Below are 15215 nucleotides of genomic sequence, written 5' to 3' on the forward strand. Positions count from 1 at the left end.
TCTTACGACTTTGGCCTTTGGTAATTCACCTGCTCTGTCCAATTCCTTAGCTTTGGAATCGTATGCTGTACGTGACTTCTTTGATTCAGTCCCTCGAGCCTTGTAAGAGTCATAATCTCTGCGTAACTCCGAGCCCTCTTTGAAGATACCATTGGCATCCACCTGATTTTGGTACCTAGAGGAAGCAGACATCTTCAGAGTACCCGCAGTATCAGACATAATGCCAGAAAGTGGACTTCGCGAAGCCCGGCCGCCATTATGAAGACTTTCGTGTCTTCTGGCCGCGCCATAGCGTGCTCTCGCCTTGTGAAGTGTGCTCGTGTACCACGGGGCACGACGTGATTGGTTAGAATCTACCCGCAAAACGAGGCGTCGGCTTCGTATCTGAAGTTGACAAGGGGGTTGCCAGTGATTGGCACTGCATCTTGACCTTGTCCTGTTTCATGTCCCGCGTCGACCAAGAGCTCCGGCACATATTGACTCAGTGGGAGATTCGAATGGCGTAGTTGAGCATTTCATCTCTCCTAAGCTCAAGGGGGGAATTCTGTCAGGCTATAATGATATCCTTCGTCGTAGGGACAGCTAGTGAGCGCTGCTGCTGAACTCGAAATACAATCTCTGTTCTCGGCCGAAGTCTTGTCATTACGGTTCCGAATGAGCCGTCTATCCTCGTGCGCTGGGCGCTCATGCGGCTGACGCTGTGTAAACTGACGCCCGGTCAAACGGTGCAGTCTAGCAGGAGGCTTCCCATTGGAAGACAGCAGGGTTGGGCAGAGATATCCTCGGCTGGCGACCGGCAAGCGAGATAACAGGGGTATTCCAAAGACTTGGCACTAGGCAGACATAACTTGTCGTATGCTGCGTATTCGTCACACTCTCCTCCCATATCGAAAAGGTTGCTTAGTTGTATTCCTACATGTGGAATTGCTCTGTGACTCAATGGAGGAACATTGTGAATTCTACGTGGGTCCTGGGGACCGTCTGACTATACAAGTATCTTCTAGTAGTTTACGAAGGCCTTCCAGGGACTAGCGTCACAGTCATTACATTGCCTTGGCAACCTCGTCAGTCACAGCTCCTCCTTATTTACACACGTGACTCGACTAACCTTCCTGACCAAGCCTTGAACCTCAGTTGCACTCGTCCCCACTACCATACACCTTCTGACTCCGGTTCCCAACTTGACAGATTAGTCTTTCCTATTGAAATCTGTCATTGACTCGCCTGTTGACTGCACAGTATCGTGAAGGAACCACGGCTGTGGCGGGTACAAAGAAACTTCAGATCATCATGACGTCTCGGGAATCTGGCTTACTGCTTAACCTTCCTCTGACCGTGGTTGCCAACATTCTTGGTCACCTAGACACTTTCGAGGAGCTTCGACATGCGGTTCTGAGTAATCGAATCTTTCATAACGCATTGAGAGAAAACTTCCATACGACTGCGTCGAAGATCATCACTCGTCATATCCCGGAACTGACAATGCCATATGCTCTCTGCTTACTAGAGACCACCCATACCGTGCCAGAAGGTGAGACTGCAGTCAGTCGAATTTTGCAGCAGCTAGCACGCCGCGTTGGCAGTCAATCGGAGACCAGATCGGCAGTTCATACTTTGTCCCTACCCGAGTATCATTTTCTCGAAAGGACTTACAAAGCAGTTCACGACCTCACAGCGCTTTTCAAGGATAAAACGATTCCCCGGCTGACAAAATGCCTTGGAATTCAGCGTTCCAACAAGATTACGACTCGCGAGCAGTTGCATGTCGAGAGAGCGTTCTTTCGATACCAAATCATGTGCACATTGTTCTGTAGAAAAGAAGGCAGCCTGGCCCTTGCGGATCAATCAGACAGCCAGTTTTTCAATGAATTCTCTCCTTGGGTAAATGAGCAGTTAATCTGCGTATATATCTTTCTGGAACGATCTGTTGCCGAAGGTATGCATCTAATGACCTGGTGTCCTGGATACTAACTCTTCACAACTGCAGCTTTCGAAGATCTTGCTGCTCATGACGTCGAATGGGGAGAGCTCCCGGTCGATTGGGACGAGGATGCAGATCAGTCACCGCCCATTCAAGAAATGGTATGGTTTGAATTTCATCTTGTGAGGCCTTCGCATTGACAATCGACTGATGGTACATCATTGATAGCTCACCAACGGCCTGCCCTTTCTCCGTGCAGTTGCTGGCTCGAAGTCTTACGAAGAGAGGATAACGGTAATGCGGCTTGAGGATTGTGTTGGCATAGCCTCTGATCGATGGCCATCTGCGTTGAGATATCTCGCTGTCAACCAAGACGGCGACGACGACGAGTTACTAGGGTGCTACGATGAACTCACACCCCGGCAGGAGGCCCTACATTTAGCGGAGCGATATCCATTATTTGAAAAAGGGCGAGACTCATCGGATTTGGGTCCATCAATCACTTGGTTGGAAGCTCACTGGGGACAGTCTCTTCTTACGAGTGTCTTCAACACCGACGATTGGAATTTGTGGCTTTGCGGATATGTTATGTGGGACTTCGACGATGCCTCAATGCTGTATCTACGGGACAAGTGCGATGAGTTACGACTCCAGCCACGAGATCAGTATCGACCACGAGATGCGTGGGAAGGTAAGGATATCGAGCGCTCAGAGCGCCAAAGAACAGACATCTACTTCGCTGGTGGGCGTGGATACTGGCCGCAGTATGGTCCCGATTTCAGTAAGATTCGAGGGCTCGACGTGGAAAAACAGGGGGAACTTACGAAGAAGTGGCGTCTTCAGGGAATTCTAGATGCCTAAAACACAGAATTTCCAGCATCGGGGCCCGTTTCTGACAGAGGAGCAGCACGTGGTAGGCATCAAATTGGTTCCATCACATCTTCGCCCACCCACGTCATTGGTTCAACTCCCAGGACAAAGACTTCAGACAATGATAGTTCAAAAGACAGTTTCAATGATATAGCCACTTCATACGCCCCGGCCCTACACTGCTCTCGCGCACTGGATAGTCTGTAAACTATTGCCATGTTGACATGATAGCCCCCAGCCGCGAACTGAGTCGTCAAATGCTTCGCTCGTTCCCCGTCTCGCGTTTCAAGGTTCCATGGGGTAAAATGCGTGGAGGAGGGTCAAAACTTCTCGACAACCGAATAAACAAAAACATCAGCCCGAGGCTTGCCTGGAACCCTTGCTTAACGCAGCTACTGTCGCCCGCTTATGAGAGGGAGCACACCACGACGAGGTCTGGCGTAATGGAGTGGTGCTGGACTGCGAGTCTCTCGTCCTTTCTATCATGAACATTGCGGTCCAACAAACGGGGTCATTGTCCAACCCACCGTAACAGGGATTGAGGAGCACTAAACCCCCTACTGACGGCTTATGAGTCTCCCGGCGCTGCTCACTTCCCTTCACAGCCTCATGGAGACAGGAACACAAAAAGTGATAGGTACTGACAGAAAATCTTAAACTCCCGGTAGTGGGGGCAGACCATGACACGGGGGACGCCTTCTGATATTCGCCTGTCCTTCTCTTTTACTCAATCTTTGCAGCAATTCTGTTGGTGATATGCTTCTCCAACTTCGGTACGAAGCAAGCCGCAATAAGTGCCAGGACTCCAAAGGGGATACTGGTATACCAAACGTATTTGAAAGCGTCGGAATAGCCCCATCTGACGCCTATCACAGCTGCCTGGAGAACTTTGGCCGTAACACCAGGTACACTGGTCGCGTTCTGCGGCGTCGCAAGGTATACGCCTGCAAAGGTTGCGCCCTCAGAGGCTGGAAGTCCGGCTGCGATAGCAAATTCCGCGACCCTCGTCGGCAGCGTGGTTTTGAGTTTGTTCTCAAGGACGTTAAAGTAGATGGCATAGCCGATGCTGCCAGTCGCTGTCCGGATCGCCAGTGAGAGCGCAACACAAGTTGCGAGCAGTGAATCGGGACACGCCATCATGGCGAGGGTGGCTGATGGAGTGATAACGCCTCCCACTCCAATGCAGCCAATTGCAGCAAGGGTAACCGCAACTGCGGCATTATCTGGCCTTGCGATGGAGAACGCACCTTGGAATGCAGCTGTGACTTTCAGCATGAAAACGCCTCTCAAGGGGCGAAATGAAGATATCTTACTCATTAGGACAACATAGAATATCATCAATTCCCGGGTCCAGCGTCCTGCCCTGGGGAGAATTAGATTGCCGGAGACTGCCCCTGTGACGACACCAAAGGAAGCGATCAGGCCCTTAATACCTGCCTGGACTGGATCAGGGTCCCAAACGCCAGCCCATTCAGTAGGGAGGAGGTTGAGCAGAGCAGCGAAGTTCATGCCTAGCGGCCAAGTTATTAGGCACGGCAGCATTAAAACATGAATGGGTCGAGAATACCTGCGACTGTTGCGATGAGATACCCAACAGTGACGAGCTTTTGTCCTTTGAAGAGTGCACCAGGGACCATTGGGAATCGAGCAAACTTCCACTCCCATACAACAAAAGCAGCGATTAAAAGCACGCCAATAATAAGCGGGCAGATGACACGGGCGCTTTTCCAGGGGTAGCTGTAGCCTCCAGCCTCGAGAGCGACAAGACTACCACTGATAAGCTTTGGCCCTCGGACGGAAAATGAGATGGAACTTACAGAAGAACCAATCCTGCAAAGGACGTGAAAAGGCCAAGATAGTCGATTTTCGTTAAGAGTTGTCTCAAATCCTTGGTGTGGGCTCGGGTCTGTGACCTGGGGAAGTAGGTGAACAACAGGGCAACGAAGCTCATCGCGTTCCAGATGCTTTTGGTCATGATTGTCAGCTTCAGGGGCAGATGGCCATATATCACATCTAATGGTAACTTACAAACATATCCAAAGCCCCCAGCGCCAGCTGACGTCTCTAGCCAATAACTGCGATTCCATGACATAGGGGTAGAATGGAACAGTCATGATTGTCAACAGGGCCACATAGACAGGACGGCGTTTCACGGGCACAAGTTCAGACGTGCTAAGAAGTAGTTTCGTCAGTACTCCTTCCTTGACACTTTCTCAGAGAAACCTACCCAGCCAGCGCGGTCATTTCCCCAATGGCGGCACCAACACCACAAATCGACATCGCGACAATGCCCACGCTGAACGAGTGTGCCAATGCCATGATGAGGCAGCCAACCAGCAGCGCAACGTTTCCGGCAAGACACACGTAGCGGCGACCTATCATATCTTGGAAATATCCACACATTGGGATCACGGCGGCAGCGGATAAACCGTACGTGACCGGCAGCCATCCCGCAGCAACTGTGCCGCTCAGGTCGGCCGATATGTAGCTCAAGGGCCCACCGATAAAGTAGGCGGGAATTTGAGAGCCTATTTTGAAAGGTGTTAATATCTCGAGGTGTTCATTTTAAGCCCCTCTGTGTCTCGATACTGACCTGTATACAGCCAAATGAGGAAGAAAACAGCAATGCGCTGCTTCCAGTTCCAGTCAACCTTGCCATCGGAATCGTCACCTTTCACGGCGTTCTTGTTTTGAATGTCGACGGCGAGGATGGCGTCAGGGTCCGTATCAACGAGCTCCAGCTCCAGCTTGCTCCCGACTTCCCTCACCTCCGCAGCTTCGGGGTCGAGTTTGTGGTCCATTTTATTTTGAATGACTCTGCAAAGAATGTTGTAGAGAGCAGCGGTCCACTAGAAGATACCGCACTGACCTGTCTTATGCTTAGAAATGGGTGCTTGAAGGGAAGGAGTTTTTCTGAATGTAAATACTTACGCCCCAGTTCCCCGGACCTCGGACCCCATACTACCCCAGTATAGTAGTAGCAGCCCACCCGAGGCTGGCCAGCCGAGGGACTGGATGGACATCTTCTGCCAGTTTAGCAATACCAAGTTCACAGTCTGAGCCCAGATCTCACCAGTCTACTGTTGGAAGATGTTGTTCAGGAATTTTTGGTTGTATGAAGTTTCTCCGTCCAGGATGGTTAGTCGTTTGTATGAGAAGGATCTCAATTCTCAGTTTGACCTCTAAGAAGCAGCGATGCCAGGACTGCAGTCAGCAATCATTACTGCAGTCAGTCGGTGGTCACTCGGTCACCCGTGAATGGAGCGATCTGATTAGTGAAACTAAATCTATTATAGACCTTAAGCATTTCTCTATATCTGAGGCGGCTTCCCCATGGGGTTATTGCGGAGTAGCCGTACCGTCCGGGGACGTCGATATCCGAGGCAGGGCGCAGGTGTCGCCAAGTTCTTGGTCGCTTCTCCTCTTTAGCTCTATCTTGACTTCGAGGCTACTTCAGGACTTGGGATCTTTTCACCAGGAAGACTGATAGCCGAAATGGTACCCCTGTACGGATGCAGCCGTGGCCGTTCTCGGGGTCCCCGCCAAAGCACACGTGGACTTGCTGGGGACCAGAAACTCGGTCCGGCTGCATTTTGAGGACAACACCTTATATACCGGCTCATGTTCCTGCCCTCGGCATGTGACACCCAAGTCATGCAGTAGAAACCCGAGGGTACGGTAGGGTTGCCTTGGTAATCTGCCTAGACAAGGCTATTCCCCCTCCCTATCTAACCCCGAGGGACGGTGGGTATGCTCTCCTCAAGACTGATATTATGGTCGCGATCCCGCCCAGTCAGATCGACATGACCTGCAGACAATAGCTCTCTTTCTGTCACTTTCTCTGACTGTTTCTTTAACAGCCACTTGACAAGGCCCAGGAAAAAAAGGACACTCCAATCGGGACCAACAACCGCAACCTGCAACAATATGGAGGATATCCAAGAGAATTGGAGTTGGTATAACCTGCGGTTGATCTGGCTGGCGGGATTCGGCATCTTCACAGCCGCCTACAACAATGGTACGTGTTGCAGAGTGACGACAAACACAGTCGATCAAGGTGTTGACCACTTTTAGCCATCATCTCTAGCACGTTGGGTCAACCGACCTTCTATTCGACTCTTGGCCTGGATCCCACATCTTCTCACACGACGACGGTGATTTCGACCTCCAATGCCATCTACTTTCTAGGTGCATTTGTGAGCTGCGCCATACTCACTGCCGTCGGCGACAAGTACGGGCGTAAGAAGACGATATGGGCGTCGCTCTTTTTCCTCATCATAGGAAGCGCCCTACAAACCGGAGTGACGAACGTACCTATGTACCAGGTCGCCCGTGTCATCACTGGCTTCGGAAGCGGATCCTTGTTTTCCACCATTCCCGTCTACCAGGCTGAGATTTCGCCCCCGTCCTTCCGCGGCTTCCTGGTCGCCCAAGGAGGAGTCTTCTCTGCTCTGGGATACTCCTGCTCATCCTGGATCGGCTACGGCGCATACTTCGCCCAATCGAAGGCCCTTGGCACGTTCGGATTTCGATTTCCCATCTCCATTGGCTGTCTCTTGGCTGTGGTGATGGTGCCAGTGTCATTCTATCTGCCTGAATCGCCCCGTTGGTGTAAGTCGGTCTGGCCCCCCTCGTTGATGAATCATCTGTATGTTGACGTCTCTGCGACCTCCCAGTGATCGAGCATGACCGTGATGCCGAAGGCGTCCGGCTCCTAGCCAAACTGCACCCCGACAAAAATAGTCCTGACACCGAACACTTTGCACAGCTCGAAGCTACCGAGATTAAAAAGCAGCGTGAGCTTGATGCTAGACTGAGAAAAGCGGAGGGGAAATGGTCGGTGGTAACGAAGAAGTCCAACCTAAAGCGTCTCTTCTTCTCCTGCTTTATCTTATGGAGTGCCAATGGCATGGGCATCCTGGTCATCAATAACTATAGTGTGCTCTTGTACAACTCACTCGGCTATACGGGAGGTGATGCACTCTTGTTATCCGCCGGATGGATCTCTGTTACGATCCCATTTAACGCAGTTGCTCCGTTCTTGATTGACCGTTTGGGAAGAAAGCGGATGTTTCGTGAGTTGACCACTACCTCGCGCTATGATTGAGCCCCTAAGCTGACGTATTTCACAGTCATCGGTTCTTTCTTCTTGGGCATTGCGCTATCTGGAGAGGGGGCGCTTACCAAGTATTTTGTCCAAACCGGCAACACAAGCTACGCTTGCGGAGGGATCTTCTTCCTCTACTTCTTTGCCTTTGTATGAAGCATCCCTCCCTCTATCGCTGGTGAACTCGCTAACCAAAACAGATATATGGAACCTTCATCGATGCCGCGTCGTGGGTCTTTACCGCCGAAATCTGGCCAAATCATATTCGCGCGCTGGGATGTGGTATTTCCTTCGCTTTCTCCTATGCCTCAACCATCCTGTGGACGCAGACGGCGCCTATCGGATTCGAACACATTGGGTGGAAGTTCTACATGGTCTTTGTGGCGAACTGTATTGTCTGCTTCATTGTGGTCTTTTTCATTTATCCGGAGGTTTGTTCTTCCTGCGTCCTACCCCCTCCTCTCCTCCTCGCTACAACTAGCATTGCTAACACCGTGGGGTTCTCTTCGCTATAGACGAAAAATATCCCTCTCGAGGAAATACCCAAGCTTTTCGGTGACGAGATTGCTACCGTCGACATTCACCAGATGAATGAGCAAGATCTGGCCAAGGGTCATGACATCTTCGAAGTCGACGAACAAATCACCAAGGTTGGTTAGGACCAAAGTCAATCCCGGAAAGGGGAGGTCGGAAGTGGTAAGAGCAGTCTCAATCTCCCCGATGCATGTCATCCGAACTAATCTCTGGAGAGAGAGAGAGAGAGAGCCCGAATCATTTCGGGGCTTTCAGATGAGGCAAAAGGAAAAGGGAATGGTAGTCTGTAATTTGAATGATAACCCAAAAAAAATTCGATTCGCAACGTTGAAACGACGGGGGGACCTGGGATGCGCCGGGTCTTCAAAGCGGCCAAGTCGGACGGCCGCCGCCATCCACCATTTCTCGATAGACGCCGAGCAAAGAGCTAGCTACCTTGTGAAGCGGGGCTGCCTTTCCTCTTCGCATTCACCGCCTGAGACTCGGCCACGACCCTACAACAGATAGCCCTCCTTCGCGTGCAGCAACAATAGGATGAGCATGCTCGAGAATCACTTCAAAGCGATGGAGTCCAGTCCACATTGTCCTGCAAAAGGTGGTAGCCGCAGCCGCGAACAGCGCCTATTCTGTGACTAGTGCACTGGCTTAGCAACATCCACAATTCTATGTATCCCCACGGTCGTTGAACCTGCATGCTGAGTTTTAAGGATTTTGCTTAGTTCAATGACGTCCATGTAGAAGCGCCATGAAGGAGGTTAGTCCAGTCGACAGTAGAACCAAGCAGAACGATGACCCACTCAGAGCTATACTGTCGAGGCCGAGATCGCACCTTCTCTCCCAAGCGTACACTGGAGGCTCCTTGCATCCCAAGATGCACTCTGGGAAAGTCTTTCCCACTGTGCAGAGCTTCCAGGTGAGGCCATTTCCCAGAAGATAGTGGAAGGCTCCCAGATCCTGGTCCACTATTTCAAGATAGCTCCTCAGAGAGACCCCTTATGCCTCGTCTACCTCGAGCGGAATAAAGCATTCGGGATCTTGGTACGCCCCAGCACAGACCGTGAGGAGTCTTCGGGAACTGCGGATCCCGTCCCGGAGCCAGCGCCTTGTTTTCGCATTTACGGGCAGCCCTGGCACTCTCTCCTTTGCGGGATCTTCGTAGTCACCTCGGGATCGGCTCCCAAATAGGGTGGTTTTTAGTACCTCGGGTACCGAAACGGGCTACTATAATACCAGTATTGGCTAGTATTGCATGGATCAAAGTATTATTATCCTTCTTGGCATGTTTCCTACTAGCGGTGTTAGACTATACATTTTCGCCCGGCCCATTCGTTTAGAGTCTTCGGCAAGCCGGACCGTCATCGTGGCACGTCCGAACGAAATCGGATCAGCTCGATTTTGGTGGCCCCTTGGAATAATGACCGGTGAAATCGCGGATAAGCTGCGAAACGGTATGCAATATAATTATTCGAATGCATCTCTCGCCGCAAGGGCACAAAGTAATGTAGGTATCGAGATCGCCTGGAGTCCAATATCACGTACATAGGATACACCAGGATCATATGGTACCAGCTCGTACTGATGACAGCAGACTTGAAGACCCAGTTCCGTCCGTGCCCAAACAGCTATTTCTTCAGTGGAGGGACTGCCCCAAAACGGGGTTCGTAATTGGTGATCAGCAAGGTCATTCGTGCGGGATCGCAAAAGTAATCCATGTCGGGCATTGTCTCGGAAAGATGCTGTGGTTCCGACGCGATCTCTATCCAGTCCTCGATGGTTTTGACGTAGAACTCAGCATAGCCGTCATAATCGGCCAGTGGCACAGGCCCCATCTGGCGGCTGGCCTCTTCATCTCTGTGGCACTACATCGTGTAGGATTAGAATCATTCTGCTTGAAACTTCTGGGCATCAAATACTTGTACGTATCCGATCAACCGGGAGGCGGCTTTTGGGTTCCGCGTGAATTTTTCCACGTGCGTGGTCCGCCAGTGCTTGATGAACTCCTCCCAGGAGATGCCCGGCTTCTTGTAGCAGAAGGCAGTGATCTTGACGATCCTATCCTCGGGGTCTGGGATTGGGATGAACGACATGACTGTCGGAGGAGGCCGAACTTGCAATTTTCTATGTGGCAAGCGAAGTATTCAAGCTCGTAGTGGCAAGGTTAGAGATAGAGGGTGGACGTACGTATATACCATGCAATTTTTGGACATGTCATCAAAATACGGCATCCAAGGTTCCTCGAACAGGTAAGGGCCGAAAAGCCCGGTTAGTCTTGCAGTCTCTCGCCATTATTTTCCGGGGAATCTAAGAACCAAGGTTTTCCCAGAATGTTCGGGAGCACCAGCCTGAAGAAACACCCGGACGGATTTCGATATCACTCTTAAGCTGGTCTACAGGTAAGTGGACGTACAATGCATATTCTGGAGGGCAGCTACCAGGCTGTAAAGAGTGGGTGCAACATCAAATTCAGATATTACTAAAGCCGACCTGACAAATGGAGACCGGCTCGATAACTGAAAACCATTCCCGGTCCAAGTGTACTCCCACCCCCAGGGTAGAGCCCTTTCATAATGGAGTTTTGGTCCGCGCCCAGCGCATACAGACCACGTACGGGATTGCCGTCAGAGTTGAGCACTTGAGCATTGTGATTTGTTCTGAGACCATACAGAGTCGACACGTTGCCGGGATAGAGTGGCAGGGCGTAGAATGGTGGCTTCTCCAGCGGGGCAAGACAGGGATTCGGTTTGACATGCGGATCTCCGTAGCTTTGGTCATAAATGGATTCACCGCGATGGAAGTCATCATCTCTGCCGGCGCGTGCAAATTGATTAAATCGATCAACCGTGCTAGCCAGCTTCGCCGGGGCCATACCTATCCTTTGAGCCAGTTCGGGAACCGTTTGGGCCTGTAATAGATAATTCTTCCGCAGTAAGTGGCCAATGGCGTACGGTGCCGGAAGGGCCATACCCATACCATAGCGCCGAAGGAAGGTCCTGTCACCCACTAAATACTCTTTGCGAACTCCTGCAGCATGTGTATTGCGCCCAAATGGCTGATATGGGGCCGACTCATTCGCGAACCGTTGACCATCGCCATCAACGATGATACAGCCTGGCTTAGACCGATCCAGGGCAAGATGGGGGAAGTTTCGGACGGGCCCTCTCTTCGGGATGAGTTGAGAGATCGGAGACCACAGAGCATTGTCCTCGTTCCGCGGAGGGAGACTGCCTCCCAATGCAATACCGATACGAAGACCGTCTCCTTGATTTCCACGACAACCAGCTGACCAGTCGGCGTTAGGCAGGTACTTGCGGCTCCACTCGACCGAGCGGCTGAATCCCCCGCTTGCTAACAGCACAGCTTTCCTGGCTCGCACGCGGATGTTGGTGTGGTTCTTTTGTATAACGAGGCCGTCAACTTGTCCATTTCCCCCTATCGGCTCGAGTGCTGTAGCATCGCTCCATAGATCGACTCCTTCTCGTTTGACTGATTCCAACAGCCGACCGACCAGCGCATTCCCGTTGAACAACGCAGTGCCTTTTCCGTACCGCACCAAGTCTGACGCGTACCTCGCGAGGCTTTTGGCACAGAAGCTGAAATTTCTCCAGTTTGCCAGCGGTCTTTTCCACGTGTTGAGCTCGCTTAGATCTGTTTGCATAGACCCAAAAGCACACATGCCTTGAAGAGGATACCGAACTTGCTTGATTAGTGGCCCGAGCCCCCGGCCGTCGTATGACTTGGTCATGATGGTCCGCCCGTACTCTGAGCCTTTGCGATCCATGTGATAATCCGGGGCCAGGGTGCCCACAAACCGCACGGCCGAATTTTCTTCCATCCAGGCTACCATCGTAGGAGCCGAGTCCAGAAAGGCCGAAATTAGGTCTTCTTGATAGCTCGGACCCAGTATTTCTTGTAGGTAAGTCTGAATACGTTCGCGAGAATCAACGATCCCTAGCTCTGACATCTTGGGGTTTCCTGGGACCCATAGTCCACCCCCTGAAAATGCCGTTGTTCCGCCGTAGTAGCCGGTCTTTTCTGCGACAAGGACGCGATTGTTTGTACCGAAAGCTGCTGTGAAGGCCGCTGTGAGCCCTGCAGCTCCTGAGCCGACGACGACTACATCATAGGTGTCGTCAAAACCAGGCTCCTGGTTCAGATTTTAGCTTTCCAAGACAATATACATTTTCACGATATGATTGGCCGTAACACATATGGCCAGCCCATATACAATTCTTTGTCATCGTAAATCAAAGTCCTCTTACCTCTATGGTCGCGAAGTATCTGCGCACTGAGGGATATCTATAGAAATGGCCCGCAGAACTTGAGCTTTTTGAGAGGACTCCGGCCATGCAGTTTATGATAGGTACGACTTTCGTTCTAGATATCGTCGGCATACTTCAAAGTTTCGAAAGATCCATGGGATCTGGTCGAATAAGATTCAATTCTCAATATGTTGAGTGTAATAGGGCATCACAATGACGCAAAAAGCGGCGATGCTCTCATTCAGTATTTAAAAAGCCATCGGATCAGCTAGACGCGAGAGAGCGAGAGATTAAGAGATCAAGAGAGGGAGAAAGGAATAGAGAGAGAGTCTGTGGATGTATACGACATAGCGGCTGGGACTCCAGTCTCCAGGTGAGAGGCGTTTGTCAGGTCAATTTTCAGCCCGAACCGCCTTTTCGGAGCACGGGCGAAGTTGTAAGCGAGCGATTTATTCGGCCCGCGCGGGGATGAAAGCATTCGACAGGGTCACAACTTCTTTTTGAACTGGCTGACCTCTCCCGTCTGATTTGTTACAGACACATAGATCCGTTGTGGCATAGACCTTGTCGAAAGAGCAGTTAAAACGGGAGCTCTGGAATGGTGAGCTGGACAATTTACAGTTCCGCGCAAAAACATCCACTAATTGTTCATAGAATGGCAATCTTCCCGTACGTTCCAGTAGGATCGGGACCAAATATTCGTTGATTCCTGTAGGGAGGTCATGTTTTATGTAAAGTGTCCCGATCACACAAATAGAAATCTAAGCCGCTCTCCCAGCCTGCTCCGAGTCTGGAAATATGCAGAGCCAATCTGGACAAGGTCAGCTGGCAATTTTGTCCACCTCTGCCAACTCTTGTTATGAGATTTCGAGGCTCGAAGCCATTCGTGAATGCAGTCTGGCATGGCAATACAACTCCAGAAAGGCGATGTTACTTGACGATTCGAGAGTAGACGGGTGAACCCGGGCCGCGATCAACTTGATATTCGAGGTCATTGGCTTGTAAAACCACTGCATTCGAGTTAGCCATTGGATTTAGGAACATCGTGAAGGACCGTTAACACTAACCCGTCTACAATCAAGCTTGCGCCAGACATATAGCTACTCATTGGGGACACCAGGAATGAGATGGCCTCAGCTATCTCCGAAGGTTCCGCAAACCGGCCCATTGGAACCTTCTTCAACTCGTCCCGCATGACACCTTCTTCCTGAACGGCCGCCTTCAAGGCTGGGGTATTTACGAACCTTTTTTACAATTCATCATCGAGCCCTATTTGGCTGACCCGGACAACATTGAATGAACTTACCCTGGGCAAATGGCATTGATGCGTATACCGTCCTTTGCGTAGGAATTGGCGTCCTGAAATGCGTGAGTTGGATGATGAGCATAAGGTTGAACACCAACTTACCACTTTCGTCATGCCCAATACCCCATGCTTGCTAAACATCACAACAAGTAAGGTTTAGTTGATCGTACTCATGATGTATGTAACAGAATGGAGCTAAAAGCATTCACCAGGAGGACTGACTCACCACGCGACATAGGGTGGGACTGGTGTCGTAGCAGAGGGGGCAACGTGCCCGTACGTGGAAGATAAATTCACAATCACACCTCGGCTTCGGATTTCAGGGCTGCAAGATAGATTTAGAGCCAGGGGTTGTAACTCAAAGGTCAGTTATTACCACGGCCCTCGTGGGTCTTGTCGTAGCATTTGCCTGATTTCCTCTCTCTGCGCTACCCAGAGACCAACCAGATCGATGTCGACAACTTTGCGATAGTCGTCCACACTCATCTCCGATGTGGCACACATGGAACCGCCGATGCCAACGTTGTTCACGGCTATGTCGATCTGCCCAAATCTGTTGACAACTGCCTGGATGGCATCCACAATTGCCTTGTCGTTGGAGAGGTCGGCCTCTAATTCAAGTACTTCTACCTGGTTGTTTAATTCGAAAATCAGCTTCCTAGTTGCTGCCATCCCGGCAGGGTCGATGTCCAGGAGCGCAAGCTGAGTAATGCCATGCCGGACAAATGCAAGACTAGTTGCCTGTCCGATACCTGTGATTCCAGAAGTCAGCTATTTTCGTGGTCCCCTGAGTGAGCATACCGGAGCCGGCTCCTGATATCAAAGCAACGCCCTGTAATAGATCCGACATGGCGCACTTGTGTTGACTTGAGTATTACGTATATAGGATGTTGTCCTACTTTTCTCAGAATGATCTTATTTCAAGTCGAACTTGACCCTGTCTGGCTATATCGGTAAGGCACTGCAAAGCATGTGATGCTGCCACAAGCTGAACTCCGAAATAACCGACCATCCCTATTTCGTTCGGATTATCTCACCATTTGTTCTGTGCGGAACATTGCTTGCCTGATTTATCATGGCTAGATTTTTCGTCCATGGTTGTCTGCCTGTGTCAGTTTCTTTTTGTTTTTGTTGACCTTTCCATCATGAAAGGCACAGTCTTCCTTATGCTGGACACCGCTGCACTTCCAAAGAATGTCCTCATCCTCATCGCTGTTG

At 50.9% G+C, this 15215-nt stretch overlaps 3 protein-coding genes across 3 annotated transcripts; 1 reads left to right on the forward strand and 2 right to left on the reverse strand.

The window, feature by feature from the left end:
• Positions 1 to 1290: 1290 nt before the first annotated feature.
• On the forward strand, positions 1291 to 2782 carry PV07_02834 (uncharacterized protein; the record flags this gene model as incomplete). The annotated part of the gene is made up of 3 exons (XM_016389479.1): positions 1291 to 1936; positions 1988 to 2082; positions 2150 to 2782. 3 exons carry the CDS (start codon positions 1291 to 1293, stop codon positions 2780 to 2782), a joined length of 1374 nt encoding a protein of 457 aa, XP_016251381.1.
• A 7272-nt stretch (positions 2783 to 10054) lies between these two features.
• Positions 10055 to 10519, reverse strand: PV07_02835 (uncharacterized protein; the record flags this gene model as incomplete). Its single annotated transcript, XM_016389480.1, has 2 exons — positions 10055 to 10291; positions 10346 to 10519. The coding sequence occupies 2 exons, from the start codon at positions 10517 to 10519 to the stop codon at positions 10055 to 10057; spliced, it is 411 nt and encodes a 136-aa protein (XP_016251382.1).
• A 386-nt stretch (positions 10520 to 10905) lies between these two features.
• On the reverse strand, positions 10906 to 14847 carry PV07_02836 (uncharacterized protein; the record flags this gene model as incomplete). Its single annotated transcript, XM_016389481.1, has 8 exons — positions 10906 to 12576; positions 13654 to 13701; positions 13767 to 13935; positions 13998 to 14050; positions 14100 to 14130; positions 14224 to 14322; positions 14374 to 14749; positions 14799 to 14847. The coding sequence occupies 8 exons, from the start codon at positions 14845 to 14847 to the stop codon at positions 10906 to 10908; spliced, it is 2496 nt and encodes an 831-aa protein (XP_016251383.1).
• Between the last annotated feature and the right edge of the window lie 368 nt (positions 14848 to 15215).

The sequence above is a fragment of the Cladophialophora immunda genome (genome assembly GCF_000835495.1).
Source record: "Cladophialophora immunda strain CBS 83496 unplaced genomic scaffold supercont1.2, whole genome shotgun sequence".
NCBI classification, from domain to species: domain Eukaryota; kingdom Fungi; phylum Ascomycota; class Eurotiomycetes; order Chaetothyriales; family Herpotrichiellaceae; genus Cladophialophora; species Cladophialophora immunda.